At 51.4% G+C, this 17,311-nt stretch overlaps 1 protein-coding gene across 7 annotated transcripts in view; it reads left to right on the top strand.

Annotated features, from left to right (window-relative positions):
* ANK1 (ankyrin 1) overlaps positions 1–17,311 on the top strand; it is a 204,318-nt gene that overhangs the window by 93,418 nt on the left and 93,589 nt on the right. For 6 of the 7 annotated variants that reach the window (XM_073218838.1, XM_073218837.1, XM_073218836.1 and 3 more), the window contains exon 2: positions 12,371–12,472. In XM_073218838.1, coding sequence (XP_073074939.1) covers positions 12,371–12,472 — 102 coding nt within the window. Of the gene's footprint in view, positions 1–5,717; positions 5,952–12,370; positions 12,473–17,311 lie in introns of those variants that run through there. The other variant, XM_037008510.2, reaches the window with a different exon arrangement.

Raw genomic sequence — 17,311 nt, 5'->3', positions numbered from 1 at the left:
TTTGATGAGAAACAATGATGTTTAGAGGCCTGGTTGCTTGGGAAAATAGCCATGTCCCCTGCATGCTTACCACTCGAGCTCACTCCCCATCTTTCTCTCCAGCACAGGGACAGGATTTCTGGGGTGCTGGGCACAGAGGCCACCAGGGAGGTCAGGCTTTGGCTTGGCTCTTCCCATAGGCAAACCGGGCTGGGGGCTCTGCAGTGCTCAGGGTTGGGGGTTCCTGAGCACAGGATTTAAAAATTGGAAGACAGAGAGATGGCAGATATATTTAAAAAGCACACTTATTTTTCACACTGGGAGTGGGGATATCAAAAAAATCCTAATGTTGAAAAACAGACCCAGGGTTTAATAGCCTTTTCCAACTCAAGGGCTCAGGAGGAGTCAAATTCCACCAAGGTCATATCAAAGAGTTCGTGTGCACCTAAAGAGATCTCCTTCGAAGGACAATCAATGCCCAGTTGCAGGAATAAGAGGAAGCCTTTGAGCATATGAAGAGAAAATCTGAGATTCAGCTTTGCCCTCCCCGCCTTCCCCCGGTGATCTTGGGTTTAATGTTAGCTCTCTCTGGGTTCTGTGTAGCACCTTTCTCATGGGTTTAAAAATAGACTCCGGGTCTGCCAACCCTCTTAAAAGGAACATGATAGAGATCAGTGCCAGGACAGAGGGACCTGATACCGGGCTCCGATCACCTCCCTAAATAGAGCCCACACTCGGGATCCCTCGCTCCAGCAGGTGGGGCATCCAGGGCTACCACACAGAGCTAAACGGAAAAACAACCACGGTTGTTTTCTCCTCTCCCTTTCCTCTCTCACTACTAAAAAGGTTAAGAAGGCATTGCGAGCTCTGGAGGGAGTCACATGGGATTCCATGGCCCATTCGATCAGACAGCAGTAGCGGGTACTGTGAAGTTCCTTCTGGATGAGCTGGGGAGGAGCCAGTGTGGGAGGGTGCAGTGGCATCTGTGTGAGGAGTGCCACCTTCCCAGCACCCTTGGTGGTTCACCAACTCCCCAGGGTGGTTGGTGGCCGGCTCTGGAGGTGATAACCCAGCCTGCCTTTCTCAGTAAAGGGCGGGGTTCCTGGTAGCCACCGTTATCAGCCCAGTCCAGAGCCCCTTGGAGGAGGGCCACTCCCTGAGGGGGGTGGCGAGCAGATAGAAGGATGGTCAAGAGCAGAGCTGTGCTTGTTAGCAGACCACGAAGCCAGGGGCAGGAATGCTCAGGAGCAGGGCTTCGGCTATATATGCAACTGGAGAATTGTTTCTCCACTGCAGAGAAGTTGGAAATTGAAAATGGTGCATTACAAGCTACAACAGGGTGTTGGGGATTCTCAGCGTCCTGTTCTCGGCCCTGCATGGTTGACCTTGGATAAGCAGTGACGAGTTTTCCAAGGCAGAAACAGGATAAGCAATACCTCATCCCCGTGGGGTGGGAGAAGTTGAGAAGAAAGGGTGGGAAGGAGCAAAGGGGGTCAGCTGCCGTGTGCTGAGTACCTACTGTGTACCCAAAGTGGGACTGAGCATTTTTATGTTATTCTCACAGTAGCTGGAGAGGTGGAACGAGTTATTTTCATTTTACTAATGAGGAAACCCACGCTCAGAAAAGTTATTTCCCTTCTGAAGGTTATACAGCTCAACTGTAGTGGGTCACCGACTCCCAGTACCTTAAGGCTGCACAGAACAGGGCCTGTGTTGTTAGATTAGTTCCAAGTCTGAGCTGATGCAGAGGAGGATTAAACCGGAGGAGCAGAGGAACACGTCTGTGCTGCAGTGGGAGAGTGGTGGTCACCGCTGGGCAGGGGCGTGTGTGTGTGTGGCCCCTTCTCTGCAATCCCAGGTCTGCCCTGAATCTCAGGTCTGCTGTTCCTTAAGAGAAGAGACAGCTTGTGTCCAGGCGGCCACCACCTGTAGCCACCTACTCCTGTCCCACCAAAGTGTCCCTGGGAGGCCGAGACATCTCAGAATCCCACATACACCTGGGACTCTCTGCTTCAGGTTTTTTGAGCAAAAAGGACTGTCCTCTCAGTTTCTGGAAGAGCTGAAGATTCACAAGGGAACTCATGGCAGGGACCCATAAACTGGGCCCGACTCCCACTCCATCCAGGGGTCTGTGTGAATCTCTTCCCTTCCTTCTCCACGCACTGTCTGCTCCTGATGTAGCTTAATGTGCTCTGGAGGACAGAACGCCACAGCAGAAGCCTCTAGCACTTCACTGTGCTTGACTGCTGAGGAGACTGCAGAGACAGTTGGTGAAATATCTAGTAAGATTGGACAAAACCTGCAGATGCCATGAACATGCAGGATAGAACCGGTGGTCCTTCCTGAGAACCCCTAGGGTTCCCTTTAGCTCATCAGTTATTTTCTGCTGTTCGGCTTCGGTTTCGGTGACTCTCATGGGCAGGTCTCCTGGGCACATTAAATACCTGCAATAAAAAGTTGCAGCCTTGGGGTACAAAAAAAAATTAGGAAACAGGCAAGAAGCAAGAGGATTATTTGTTGCCTAAGGGCATGGGAGTGATGGAGGGTTGAGGAGGGACATTCAGCTAATGGGGGGAAAAAACAGTGACTGATCTTTCTGAATCCCTAGGGCCCAAAGAGACCCTTACAAGTCATCTGGTTCAGTCTGTGCTTCTATTTGCCTTATCAAATCGTGAGTTTTTATCTTCCTCTGCTTTCTAGAAGGATCCCCAGTGAAGATTCAGCCCTTACTGAATAAAGAGTCCTCTGAAGTCACATCCCTTAAGCTGGAAAGTTCTTTCTGTCTAATCTAAATCTTCTCTACATCAGTTTGTCCTCCTGACTTACAGTTTCCTTACGACTGGTGGGAACATTGGGTATATCATCTTCAAACATCAGTCAGCAAGCATTTATTGGGCACCACTGCCCAGCACTGTGCTATTCACACAGGGGAGCTGGAGGGAAAAGCGAGGTGGTGGGGGGTGGGGGGTGTTAGGAACACAGAACACTCAAACACTCAAACCAAGCTGCCTCTGCCTTTGAGACACTTATATTTGAATCCTGGCGACCAGGCCACTGCACCTGGGAAAGGGATGCTGTAAGTATCCCATTCTGGGGTCCCCGGCTCCAGTGCTGAAGGAGTTTATATCTTGAGGCCTGTATCCTTTATCCTTCTCTTCTTTAGTGTCTGTCATCTCTGCTTCTTTAACCTCAGGCCTTATGGAGCAACATGTCTATAGTTGTTTCTGTTCCCTTGTGTCTTGCCTAACTCTTTGCATGTCTAAGTTGTGAAGCCTCAACCCTAACAAGGTCATGGCTAATGTCAAGAATTCTTGACAGTCTTGAGTACTCAAGTCTTCTAATAATACCTCTGCATCTTTCCCATTCCTCTCACAGTACTTTGGATTGTATTCAGTTTGTGACCCACTATGACCTCATCTTTTTTCTTTGTGATTATCTATAATCCATGGCATTGTATGGTACAAAGAGCACTGGGTTTAGGAGTTATAAGATCTGGGTGCCAAAATTGATCTGGGAATTTTTTGCTATTTGACTTTGAATTTTTCACTTTCTTTGCAAGATCTCAAAGTTTATCCTACCTTTAACACAGATATTCTTTAAAAAAAGAACTCTCAAAACTCAGTAATAAGAAAACAATCCAATTTAAAAATGGGCAGAAGATTTGAATAGATACATCACTAAAGAAGATATGTGGATGGCAAGTAAGCCTCTAAAAAGATGTTCAGAACATCATTAATTATTAGGGAAATGCAAGTTAAAATCATAATGAAATACTACTATACATTTATTAGAATGTCTAAATTAAGACTGGCCACACTAAGTGTTGACAAAGATGTGGACTAACTGGTAGGAGAGAGGGAGGGACAAAACGGGCAGGAGGAGACTTTTGGAGGTGATTTTGGATGTTCATTATCTTGATTATACTAATGGTTTTATGGGGGTACCCATATATCAAAATGTACCAAATTGTACATTTTAAGTGTGCAGTTTATAGTATATCAATTATACCCCAATATACCTGTTAAAAAATGGTCTTTTAGTTCATTGTGTGAGCCAAGCGCATCAGTGTTTTTGAAAGTATTATACATACTATTCATCTTCCATTTCAGTAGGGCATTTTCTTTCTCTCTAAATATTGATGTCAGAACAGTGCTTCAGAATCCCTTGAGATACCCTAGTGCACTATGATCGGGGCTGTTCCAGTGAACATGACTTATTAATTGGAGCTCTCTAACTAGAGGATTTTAGCAAATCTGAGAGGCAGTTAGAAGAGGCATGGGGCCAGACACCTGTAGGGTGCATGACCTGAATTGTAAAAATGTGTGCATGGCAAGAGAAGGGGCCGCACTGACACCTGCCCTTTGGAACAGTGCTTGGGCGTTTTTTAGCCACCTTTCAGAGGTTGCCTGTCCTGAAGCTCATCTTCCAGTGATGTTGGAGTCACTGGCCTGGAAAGTTCTGATACTGCTGTCTTCAAATAATAGTTTTTTCACCTACCTGGGGAAGAATTAGTTGCATTATACACTTCAGATCACTCTTGTTTGGCAACATTCTGACTTCTTCTCTTAGTCTTTATCTATCTCACTTATTTGGGACTTGCCCCTAACTGTTGAGTGGCTTTGTAGAGCGCCTTACTTTGGAAACATCAGGAATATCTTCCACATGACACCTTCCTGGCTCTAAGCATGCTTTTGTTAGGAATCTTGCCAGTGCTGTTAATGAAAGGGCTTTGGGTCAGCTGGCCCCTCCGTTTATTAGTGGTGACCTTGGTCCTGACTCGAAGCCTCTCTGGACTGTCTTCATCTGTATAACTGCAATTGCATTGTCTACCTTCCAGGGTGGCTTTGAGGATTAAATGAACTAACGCAATGTGTCCATTCCCTAATAGTTGCTCAATGCATTAATTCCTCACCCACACACAGCTCTACTGTACCCATGAGCCAGGAGAGGAGGGGTGGAAAAAGAGCACCCGGTGTTGTGTCTAGACTGCTATTTGAAGAGAGCGTGAGGCCAGGCTCTGTATACCAAACATCCCTGATTTGAACTAGGAATATTGCCCGGGACTGGGTTACCTGCTATTGCATTTTCTGTTTTCCACTCAGTGTTGCGCCTGCTCTAAACCATCACTGGTGTCACCCGCAAGACTTGGCCAAACCCCCCACCCACACACAAATGCTTTTGAGATCTGCCCCTGAAATGACCACACTAAAAGCTGAGGATGGTAGCGGAGCTGAAAACGAGGCGTTCCCTCCAGCCTTGGGCGATATTTCATTAGCACCGGCAGACCTGAGTGATGAGGAAGACTGTAGTAAGAGATCTGTGCCCTGCTTCTCGGCTTCCTTTCTCGTCGCGCCCCTCGGGCAGAACCTGGAATTGGTTGAGTAGCTGGTATCTCAGGACACGATGTAAGAGCTCAAGACATGCAAACTGGTTATGGGGCATAAATAAACTTTGCTGAGCTCACCCTGGCCTCCTGCAGGCTCCAGGGCCCATTCACTAGGGCAGCCGGGTGGCAGGAGGCAGGGTGGGCGCGCCATGCAGCCTGGAGCTCCTCACCTCCCTTGGCCGTGTGGGCCTCCCTCCTGCAGCTGCAGGACGCTTGCTCTCCGCCCGCCGGGCCCGCACCTGCAGCCCCAGCCGCGCCCCGCACGCACTCCCTCTGCTGGGCTGGGTAGCAGGTGCCCTGTCTCCGGAGATCGCTCCGCATGAACTTCCCATCGGCCATAATCATGGGGAGACGATGAAGAGACCCCATTAGTGGCGGGCGGGCGGGCTGGCCCGCGGGCGCAGGATCCCGGCGCCCGAGCCGCGCGCGGGGAGCCTGTATTTTTAGCCAGATGCCGTGGAACTTGCTGGCGCTCCCCGCGCCGCCGAGCAGATAACGGGGGAGGAGGAGCAGGCAGCCGGCTCGGGTTTCCGCGCGGGCGCCGACGATGGCAGCGCGACAGGGCAGGTCCGGTCCAGACCCCGCGGTGAGTGGACGCGCTCGGCGGGCGCCAACTTTCTGGGCGGGCGCGGGGACGGGGACGGGGACGGGGCCGCGCGCCGGGGCCCTGCTGCTGCCTTACGCCGGGCGGCCGCCCAGGCTTCCAGCAGGATCCGGGGGAAAATTCCTTCGGCCTGGAGGCCGCCGCCGCCAAGAGGCTGGTGTCCGGAGGCGGCCCTCCCGTGGCCGGCCCCGAGAGGCGGCGCGCGCGGGGGCGCGGAGGCGCGGCGGGGTCCGGGAGGAGAGCCGGGGCGCGCGGGGCCCCTGCCCAGCCCGCGTGCACCTCGCGCGGGAGGAGAGTCCGGCCCAGCGGGCTCTGCTGTGGGGGGCGCCGGGCTACGCAGCAGACCCGCGCGGGTGCCGCGGCCTTGGCCGGACAAGGAGCCGCCCGGCCCGCGGCGCGCCTGATCCCTAAGCCTTACCCGCAGGAGCGCCCGAGGTCCTCAGGCAGCGGGAAATGATGGGGCCAAAGGAGGGCAGACCTGGTGTGTGCCAGGGAGCTGTGCTTCCCCTGCACCGTGTCATCTTCATGGTTCCCCGGCGAGCCGAGTAGTGTCCCCATTCTAGCAATGGGAATACTGAGGTTTGGGCACTTGTAGGAGGCCCAGCATCAAGTGGCAGAGCAGGGATCCACACCAAGTCTTCCCAACGTCAGGTGCACAGTGGCTCCTCACACATCACTGCATCCCCCAGCCTGGAAGAGTCCTGGCGCAGGGACAGACAGGGTTTCCCCCAAGGCCTGGCAGTTGTGTCAGGGACTGGAGACTGTAGCGGAGCCCAGGACTCCTGTTCACACATGCTGTTTCCTCAGTGACACCTTTCTCTTGTTCCTTTCATCTTTGCCCAGGGTAGGCTGATTAGGGTGCCTGGAGGCAGTGAAGCTTTACCAGCCAACTTTTTGGAAAGAAAAATGAAAGAAACCTAATGCAAATGCACCCTGTGGCCGAGGGTTCACTTGGGTTTCCCTGCAGCTGGTGGGATGAAGGTGGGGCCCCCAGGGCTGGGTCCTGGCCGGGGCTGCTGCTGTTCCTGCAGAGGCACCGAGGAACTGTCAGATGTGGAGGGCACCCCCCACGTCTGAGCACGCAGCTCTGCATCTGGAGTGCCTCCTTCTTGGTTTTCTGCATACGCTGCAAGCTCCTGCAGGAAAGGGTCTAGAATCCTTCCTGGGAGTCCTGACAATGGCTTTGTTAAAGAAATAGCATTTTGCCCAAATAAGACCCCTTGGGAAAGAGATACTATCTTATCGCTGTTTGCAGAAATGGATACTAGCTCACTTTCCATTCATCTTTTTAGGTGGGAATTTTGTACCAGAAGACCTTGAGAGAGTAATTCATGATTTGTCCTGGGGAAAACAGGCCTTCTCAAGTCCCAGAGAAGGCATGCAGAGGCTCTGGGATTGTCTTACCTGGCCTGAAACTAAACTTTGCCTTCCTCTGGTGTTTTGAAACCTCTGCGCTCATGTGTTGTAGTGCAGACATTGGCAGCGTGCTTCTGGCCTCTGCCTGCCAGGATTTAGAGCCCCTCGGCTGCTATACTCATGTCACCCCGCTCAGGAAGTACAAGTTTAATAATAGTCTGGGTGTCTCAGGTAACCCTTACCCAGTCAGCCCTGATGAGAACTTGAGTCACAGGGGAACTCCATCCCCTTTCTTTCCTCTCTACTTACTTCCTCCTGAATTGAGGCCTGATGGGGGCACAGCCTCTGTGCACAGGTGGAAGGCCTCCTCCAGCCAGACTGAACTTGAGAGGACCTTTATGGCACTGGAAATGACTGACCTGTGAGGCAATGTAGAACAGGGGTTAAGAGAAAAGTGCTGGAGGTAGGCTACTTGGATTCAAATCCTGCCAAGCCACATATTCCCTGTGTGACTTTGGACAAGTTACTTGTCTTCTCTGATTCATTTACCTTATCTGTGCAAAGGAAATGCTAAAGGAACCTGCCTCATGGGATTGTTGGGAGGAGCAAATGAATTAATTTATGTAGAGTGCTTAAAACATAGTAAGAGCTTTATTAGGGTAAACTTATTTTGAAAGGGAGTTCAAGGACAGCATATGGATTAACCAGCAGGGCTGTGGGCCAGGGGCACAATCAACCATGTACACGTCCTCTTCACCTCCGTGCAGGGGTGAGCCATTTTCTGAAGGGGGAAAGGCAATGAAAATGAAGCCCTAGGTGAGGAAGGGCAAAGACAGAAGCAGGCAGCTGTGGGAGGGGTCACAGAGGAGGTAACAGTTCCTCAGAGGTGATACGGGGTTCAGGCCCATTGAGGACTGGTTTTCTGGACACAGGAGCCAGCTTCTGAGCTCCTCTACAGCCTCCCCCACAGAGAGGCCTCTCCCCCGAGGCTCCCCGTAGGGGCTGGGACTCCGAGCGGGTCAGGGGCCCTGCTTCAACTTATCATATGGCCCAGAGATAGTGCGGTTAGTACTCTTTCACTTTTATTGTTCTGGTTAGTATTTGCTCAGGTGCATATCCTCAGTGGAACTATATCGTGTCCCTCTGACTCTCTTCCTGCCCCCTGGATCACGCAGACTGTTCCGCCATGCTCCAGGAAGTTGCACCTAAGACAGGTCAGCGGATTGGAGGCAGCTGAATCAGGTAGATGGGCAGTATGGCCTTGGCAGAACAAGATGCTGGGAATGGGTTTCATATTCCATTTGCTCTGTAGCTTCAATAGTCCCTGGTCTCTAGGAGGTGGTCAACGATGCTAGCCAAGTGAATCAAGGGGTGCACGGTGCATGCACCAATAGCCTCTTTATAACTCACTTTGTTTTTTAAATCATGGGGGCTGGGACCTATATTCTGATATGTTATTCTCTCTCTTTGCTCCTCTTAGACCCCTCTTTGCTCTAGCGATATCCTGAACTTGAAATGGGATCCCAGTAAATATATCGTCCAATTAAACTAAGTGATGCACAGGGAGAGCAACACCAGTGTCTGTGATTCACCTGTAAGATACCCTGAGGAGTCCGCTGATGTCCTGACTGCTTTATGCCTAGAGAAGGCCACAAGGAAAGGAAACGGCCTTAGCAGTTGAACTTCACCTCTAACTACTGAGGTGACCTTAGCCAATCACTTTATTTTTCCTATCAGTTTTATCATCAATGAAAGGAAGATCTGGGAGCAGATGATTCCTTTCTAGAGGCCTGTCTTGGCCTTAACACAGCACCCAGGAAGGGAACCAGTACGCGCCTGGGACCCCACCCCTGCCGTGCATTAGCCGTTTGATTGGCAAAGGCATGTGGCCCATCCCAATCCATACAATCTGTCAGGGCTGTTTGGCCACACTCAGGTTTAAAACTGCTGAGCACACACCTGGGGTCAAGGGCACTGGAAGGACTGAGGCCTTACTCAGAGAGTCTTGGGCTGGATCCCTGAGAGTTAAATGACTGTAGAGCTTGGGCAAGTTTTAACCGCTCCAAACCGTAGCTTCTTCACCCCTAACATGGGGTAATAATTATACCACCTCCCCAGTTGGGACAAGGATGAAAAGATACTCTGTTGGTAATACCCTTGCCCAATGACAGGTGTTAGCATTGTCATTTCATTACTGTGTTTAGCCTTCCTCAGCCTGGTCTAGAGTGGGCTTCCCCTGCTTGTCTGCCTGTCATAAATATTCTAGATTCAGTGCTCTGAGCAAACAGTGTCCTACTTGATAGATTGCATCTGTTTTTACCCACCATTCCAAGGTTGTCAGCCTGAATCCTATTGTTGTGCTGCAGAAGATAGTTGGGGTAGGTGGGAGATAGGTCTCTCTAACACTCTAGTTCTTGGGGAATCATTTAGTATTTTTCCTAATAGTTGAATGCAGCCAGACTTTCTGAATCCACAGGCACAAACATTTCTCTGAGGCGTTGAGTCTGATTTCTCTGGAATCCAGCTCATCCACATAGAATCTAGACTGATCCACAGTTCTGAAACCATCCCAAATGCCTTGCTAAGCAATCCTGGGGACCTGAGGTGCCCCATGCTTAGGCCAAGGGAGATCTTGGCCTAGCAGACACTTCCTGCTTTGAAGGATTTGAGAGAGGCAGAAGGCTTGGTCTCTGCCCCTAGAGCACACAGTTCTGACTGGGAAACAAGACTTGCAGAAATCAAATAATTGGAGAAAGATGTATTTCACATGCATTTAAAAAATCTAACATCACACTCCTATTCTTCGATTTCAGATGACAAATACTGAGTGTCCAAGGACAGCCTCATAGAGGAGAGAAGAGCTGAGTGCATCTTAGAGAGACTGGCAGAGGCTTCAGGGTCCTGGGAATGACCAGGCTGCAGGCTTTGAGGCAGATGGAGCATGGAATGCCACTGGGGGATGGGGAGGGAAGGGCAAGGGACCCTTCTGCCATGTTGGGACAGTTAGACCCACAGGTGTGTGTGCTGTCATCAGGCAGATGCAGGACTTGGGTTTGAGCCTATATAACTGAGGGGGCTGCTGTGGGCCTGGGAGGGCAGCAGTCAATCAGGATTGTAGGAAGGTGAGCAAGACTGGTGGGCTGGGGTTGCCTGCGAGGCAGAGAAGGAAGGCAGCTCTTCCGGGGCAGCAATGGTGGCAGGGGGGAGGTGGGGGCTGCCCTCAAGTGTGAAGGGCCCACCTACAGTGAAGGGGGTCTGCAAGGCTGGGGAATCTTTTCTGCCGTGGATGAACTGTTTGATTGGCAAAGGTGTGCCACCTGGTTGGGGATGGGGTCAGGCTTAACTGTGGGTATTGTTTGAGATCTTCGGCTGTTGGTTTTGAGTCTTCCATGCTTAGAGATGATGATCATTAGCATGTGTATGAGCTCCCTGTGGTTGCTGATGACAGAAATGTCTTTGCTCACAGTCTGGGGGCCAGAGGTCTGAAATCAAGGTGCTGGCAGGGCCACACTCCCTCTGGAGCCTCGTCCAGCTTTGTGGCAACATCGCTACCATCTCTGCTCCCGCGCTTATATCACCCGCTCCTCTGTGTGTGTGTGTGTGTGTGTGTGTGTGTGTGTGTGTGTGTGTGCGTGTGCGCACATGCTCTTCCTTCGTAAGGATACTTGTTGCTGGATTTAGGGCCAACCTGGGTAATCTAGGACAATCTCAAGACCTATAACTTCATTTCACCTGCAGAGACCCTTTTTCCAAATGAGGTGACCTTCACAGGTTCTGGGGAGTAGGGTGCAGACATGTTTTGGGGGCCACCATTCATTCCTCTCCTCTCTGAGGAGAGAGCATGAAGGAAGGAGACAGTGCCCAGGGTGGAGAAGACACCAGGAGGTACGGAAGGGTCCTCTGGAGGACTGGCAGCACGCACTTCCCAGGTGGCCCATCGCATGACAACTCTTACCTATTAAACTCAACCTGAGTGTGTGCTGTGCGCCAAGCCTGTGCTCAGGCCTTGTGCTGATAGAATAATTATAGTAATATATATTATTCCTTCCAGCTTTGCAGCAAGGGCATGAAAAGGCCTTATCCTCCCTTGCTTTCCGATAAGGAAAGAGGAGCACAGGTGGTGTGGATGCAGGGCTGTCAGCGCCGTGCAAGCAGCTGCTCCAGGCAGCTCCCCTCTCCCCTAGTGCTCTTCCACTATACCTGTCTGCATACGTAGACTCTGTTTTATTGCCCCAGCTCTTTCTCTGGCTGTCATTCATCTTTTAATGCAAATAAATGTTCCTGGCAGCAGGGTCTTGATATGTAGGGTATAGGTGGCTGAGCCATGACCACAGAATAAAGTACTTCTCTCTCATTCAAGAAAGCTGTCTGGGGACACCTGTGAGCTGAAGCCCCTGCTGTGTGACCCAGCACAAGTCACTTCAGCTCTCTCATCTGTCAGACGGGGACCATAGTTGTACTTAGCTCTGTTGTTTGTTTCTTTGTTTGTTTTTAATGAGGATCAAATGCATACCTGTGTGCATGTAAATAAATATTATATGTAAAGTGCTGATCATGGTTCTTAGCGCTAAGTGCTGTGTGCTGTTTACTTAAAAATCAACCACAAAATTGTACCAAAGAGCACGTTGTTTGGTTCCTGCAGGGCCTGCATCTGGGACTCCCCAGGGCCAGGGACTGAGTGACACAGGCTTGTCAGTAGGAACTCGGAGCCCTTGGGAATATCGAAGCACCAAGATACACCAGACTGGGCTGAGCATCGCCTTTGGAATGGGGTTCCTCTCACACGCTGGTCCCTCCCAGGTTCTAGCTGAGAATGCTTGCCTGTAAAGATACCGGAAGGAAGGGAGGCTGGGCCGAAGGCAGCCTCCCATTGCAGACCCGAGATGGGTCCAGCCAGGGGCTCTAGGCCGGACCAGCCTGGCACCATGGTGGGCCCCAGGGCGCCGTGCCAGGAGGGTACACGGGCTGCCGGCGGGCCCGGGCCCTTTCTTGCAGCCCTGAGCTGGCACACAGCACACTCATGGCCTGCTCTTTTCTCCTCACAGGCTGATGCTGCTACCAGCTTTCTGAGGGCAGCCAGATCAGGCAACTTGGACAAAGCTTTGGATCACCTGAGGAATGGAGTAGACATTAACACCTGCAACCAGGTAAGTGGGATGGGGACAGGTGTGTGGTCTCTGAAGCGTGGCTCTTCTCCAGTGCCATTTCCTGAGAGCTTTAATCTGCCTCTTTTAACCTTTTCCCAGTGGCCTCAAAAATCCCCAGGGGCTTCCGCCTGCTGAAGGCCCTCACCTCTGTGTTCACATCCCAGACGTGGTCCAGGGCCCTGCAGAGAAGGGCTGATGCCTGAGAAGCGTAGGCCGGGCCCAGGCACTGTTCCCCGTGGCCTCTTCCCTTAGAAGTTGCCTCCGTCTCTGCTGTGGGCTTACAACATGTGGCCTTTGAAAGCCGGCAGGAGAAAGGGCCTCGGAAGGATGTTGTGTCGATGGTGACATTAAATCTCCTTTGTTCACCAGCTGCCTTTGTGAGTTCTCCACTGAGCTGAGAAGGACATAGTGATGAGGACTTGCTTGCACTGTCAGGGTGCTGACGAAGGTGAATCTGGCTCAGATTGAGAACCATGTGGCTTAAACGGTTTCTTGGGGGTCCTGGTGCCGAGTGACAGGCTTGGTTTCAGGAGTGCTTGGTAACTGTTGAGGATGGATTGGAAGACAGGCAGTCAGGTTTGGGGCCAAAGATCTAGGAATTGACTGAACAGAGAGGAAATCATCCCAGGAAAGAGAGTAGGTATGGCCTGGACTTGTGGATTGGATGACTTTCATTTTGTTCTGTGTTATTCTGCCAGCTAATTCAGTTGTTCACGTACACATGTTAATTCAATTTCAAATTTGAAATAAATTTACCAAGTGTGGCTTCTTTTTTTTTTTTTTTTTTTACCATTTTAACTATTTAAAACTTGTTTTTAATTGTGGTGAAATACACACAACAGGATTCACCATCTTAACCACTTTTACGTGTGCAGTGCAGTGGCATCAAGCACAGTCACACTGAGGTAGCACTGTCACCACAGACCCTTCATCTTGACAACCAGAAACTCTACCCCCGTTAAACACAAGCTCCTCGCCCCCTGCCTCAGCCCGGCCCCACTCCGCCCGTCTCCATGAATTTGACCTCTCCGGGTCCCTCCAGCATTTGTCCTTTTGTGATGGGCTGATTTCCCTCCGTTGGACGTCCTCCAGGCCCACCTGTGTTGGAGTGGACTGGATGACTTCACAAGCCAGCAGGAGCAAGTCCCCAGGATGCAGGTCAGCTTGCGCAGATGGTGTGCCTCTGCCCCTGCCTGCTCCACCCTGCTCAAAGTGCTGAATACCGCTGTTATGTGTCCCAGGTCCAGGACCCCATTTGGATGCAGATGGTCCTCTGTGGTGTGAATTCATGGCTAAAAGATCAGAGAAGGAGGAGCAGTGGAGTGTGATGGGGAGCAGAAGCCCATGGCAGTGAACTTCAGCGGGGGGACAGCATGTGGACTAGCCTTGAGCACCCAAACTGGGTGAGCAGTGCAGGTCACCCCCTGAATAGACCAACACCCAGTGACCCACAGACCCAGGGACTTGTGTGGGATCCTAACCAATCCTGCAGAGCTAAAGGGTGGTCTTGGGAGAGCAGACTGAATCTGTTTCTTTCTAGGAGAGGCAGTAGGTGTGAAGTGTGGGGTCACAGTGAGGGTCCTGGGATCAGTGTGGCTCGGGAGGGGCCCAGGGTCATTGTAAGGGGACCCTGGAAATGGCTGTGTGAGCGGGAGTTGTGCTGCCCCCAGCTCCCCACTGTGAGGGGAGTGCTCCTTCCCCTGCTCGCATCCCTGGGTCCGTGCAGTGGCCTCCTTTGTTCAGGCTGTGGCTGCAGAAATACGCAGTGCAGTTCCCGGTGAAGAGCTCCAAACCCTCCGAGGCCTTCCAGGGATTAAGATGCCAGCTCTCAAAGGAATCCATTTAGCAGAAACGGGGACAACTGAACGTTGTAAGCCTTGAGCCAGGGCTCATTTTCAGTGTGAAGTTGGAAGGTTTCGATGATACCTGGGAATGGCTTGCCCTGATTGGTGTCATGTTGGTGCAGCCCTGGGTGTCACTGCCTTCTCCCTCTGCCTACCATCCCTCCGTGGAGCACCTCCCGACTTCATCCTGGGCTCGGAGAGCAGCAGGACCCCCAGGCATTATTTGCATTTTACTGACACCATATTTGATGGGCTTAGCACCAGGGACAGGTGGCACTTAGCTGTCTGAAGATGGGGGAGGCTCTGGCCTCAGACAGGGGACTCAGTCCTGGCTAGGACCACCTCTTTCTTTCAAAGAAGGAGCTGCTGCCAGCAGGGAAATGAATGGCAGAGGGCAGGAAAAGGAAGGATTCCGTAGTGCAAAGCCTCTGGCTGCCAGTTTAGTCCCATGGCTCCCTCACCCTGGCTCCCCAAACCTGGGCCCATGATGTTGGTCTCGGGCTCTGTGACGGTCGCAGGGCCAGGGAGCCACAGACGGGCTGTCCCCAGCCATTTGGCCTCTGCCTGGGGGAAGGCAGCAGGAGTTGGGAAGGCCGGTGGGCCTGAACTTCAGCCCTCCCTGCACACATGGGGGCACTCCTGGGGAGACACTGCCGCTTGGTAATGTTCGCTGGCTCGCCTCACCGGGGCTGCAGCTTTCTTCTCTTTAAAACGTACACTCATTGTTTTGAGACGATTAAAAACAGGCTCTTGTCCTGGGGTCACAGCTTGGGGAATGTGCTTTTGCTAGACTCTTGGGAGCAGTAACAGCCAGTGCTGATGCTTATGTAAGTAACACACTTTCAAACAGTACATTTTGTGGAAAGAGTATGTGCCGTAACAGGAAGTAATCACTCCAGGTATGGTGCAAAGAGGGGCTCAGCTTACATAAGAGATGTCGGGATATCCAGGGCAGTTTCCTTATTGCATAGATGATGTCTATTAATTTGTATCATCATCATCATTATATTTATAGAAAAGAACAGATTCACACATGAGGACACTCATATACGCACGGATGCTCGGATGTCTTTACATGAATGCCTGATTCATTTATTGAAGCATTGTTCAAGGTTTAGACCCATGTAGCCAAGGGCTCCCTGTCCATCTGCACATATACATGAAATGCTAGGCTTTGGAGATGTAATAGTTGAAAAAAAGCCTTAGTCCTCATTGTCTCTGAATAGTAGCCTACTGGTAATGAGAGCTATTAATCAAATAATCACATAAATAGACATGCAAACAAATTGTTAGGAGCTGTGAAGGAAAGGCATATGGTTTTTTGAGAACTTTATGAGCCTGGACCTAGAGGTGGAGGTGAGAGAAGGCTGCCATGAGGCAGAGCTGAGTTGAGTGGGGGTTCATGAGGTGAAGGAAGAGAACACCCCAACCTTGTGGAGAGCAGCTCTTGCAGAGTCAGTCCCTGAGGCAGGGAAAAGCACTGGGACTTTGTAGGGCAGAGAGCACAAGGGACCGGATGAGGCTGGAGAGGTGCGGCTGGGCTTGTGCTGGACCTGTCAGGCAGAGGTCATAGTCACACAGTCAAAGCGGGGGCCAGGGCAGCATGCCCCAGGGCCCGAGCAGTGTGCGTGTGCATGCGTGTGCATATGTGTGCATAAAAGTGTGTGTGCCTGCTGCGCCCCACATCAACCCCATAGCTGCTGACTGGGCGGAAGGATCTGGGGAGGGGATGGAGTGGCCCAAGCAGCAGGGGTGGGCATACTTAAGAGCTTGAGACAGTGACTGTTGACCAAGAGGAAGGGAGGCATCTTCAGCGTTTAACAACCTGTGCGGCCATATCAGCAAGTCCTGGTAGGACACCCACCTGGCTCCCAGCAGCCACATGAAGGATTCTGATCCTTATCCTAAGAGTGGAGGAATGGGAGCCTCAGGACACCAGGTTTGAGCACAGGAGTGATGTGACCAGACGTGTGCTTTGAAGGCTCACGCTGGCTGTGGGTAGAAGACGTGGGAGGGCCCAGAAGAGGATCCGGGGAAGCCAGCCAAGAGACTTTCGCTCCAGTCTGGGAGAGAAATGTCCCTAGCTTGGATAAGCGTCGAGACTGCAGATGTGGAGCACAGTGAACAGGCCTGGTGTGGACTGGGCGGGAGATGACCCTCAGGTGTCTGGCTGATCCAGGGGAGGAAGGTCACACCGTTCCCTGAGATGAGGACACCAGGAGCAGATGTAGTGTGGGAACGGGGTAAGGAAACAGAGCAGGCTGGGTGGAGATCCTGTGAATCTTTGAGGAATCTAAGTGAAGACTTTGAGTGAGCAACTGGATATCTAAGCCTGGAACTCAGATAAGAGGTCCAACCTAAAGATAGATATTTGGAAGCCAGTCAGCATTTGAGGAAGTCAAATGCTGGCACTGGCTGACGAAAACAGGGTGAGAGGCACGTTGAATATAATCCCACTAGTGTCTTTTTTGGGGGGGGGAGGTCATTCCATATATATTTATTAAACACCTACTTTGTGCCAGGTACTATTCTAGGCCCTGAACAAGACAGACAAAATGGACAAGGCATGTGTTCTGGTGACGTGTGTATGCTTGTAAAGAAGGCAGACAATAACCAAGAAAATTAACAAATATGTAATGCCGGCTGAAGAGTGGTCCCATGGAGGAGAAAGGGCAAGGTGCCTATTTTAGATGGGGTGCTTACCTCTCTTAGGTGATTTTTGAGAGACCCAAAAGATGTGGTTTCTGGGGAAAAGGGGATCATGTGCAAAGACCCTGCGGGCAGGAGTCAGCTTGCTGTTTGGGGACAGCAGGAAGAACAGTGTAGCTGCCGTGGAATGCTGGGAGGGAAATGTGGTGGGCACAGTCATGGGAGAAATCGCCAGGGCCAAACCTTAAAAGGTACGTGGGCCATGGCCAGGACTCAGATTTTATTCCAACAGTGATGGGAGTCCTGGAAGGTGTTACACAAGAGATGCTCGATCTGATTAAGGTTT

This window comes from Manis javanica, chromosome 12, assembly GCF_040802235.1.
Source record: "Manis javanica isolate MJ-LG chromosome 12, MJ_LKY, whole genome shotgun sequence".
In the NCBI taxonomy this organism is placed as follows: Eukaryota; Metazoa; Chordata; class Mammalia; order Pholidota; family Manidae; genus Manis; species Manis javanica.
This window is presented reverse-complemented; position numbering and strand designations above follow the sequence as displayed.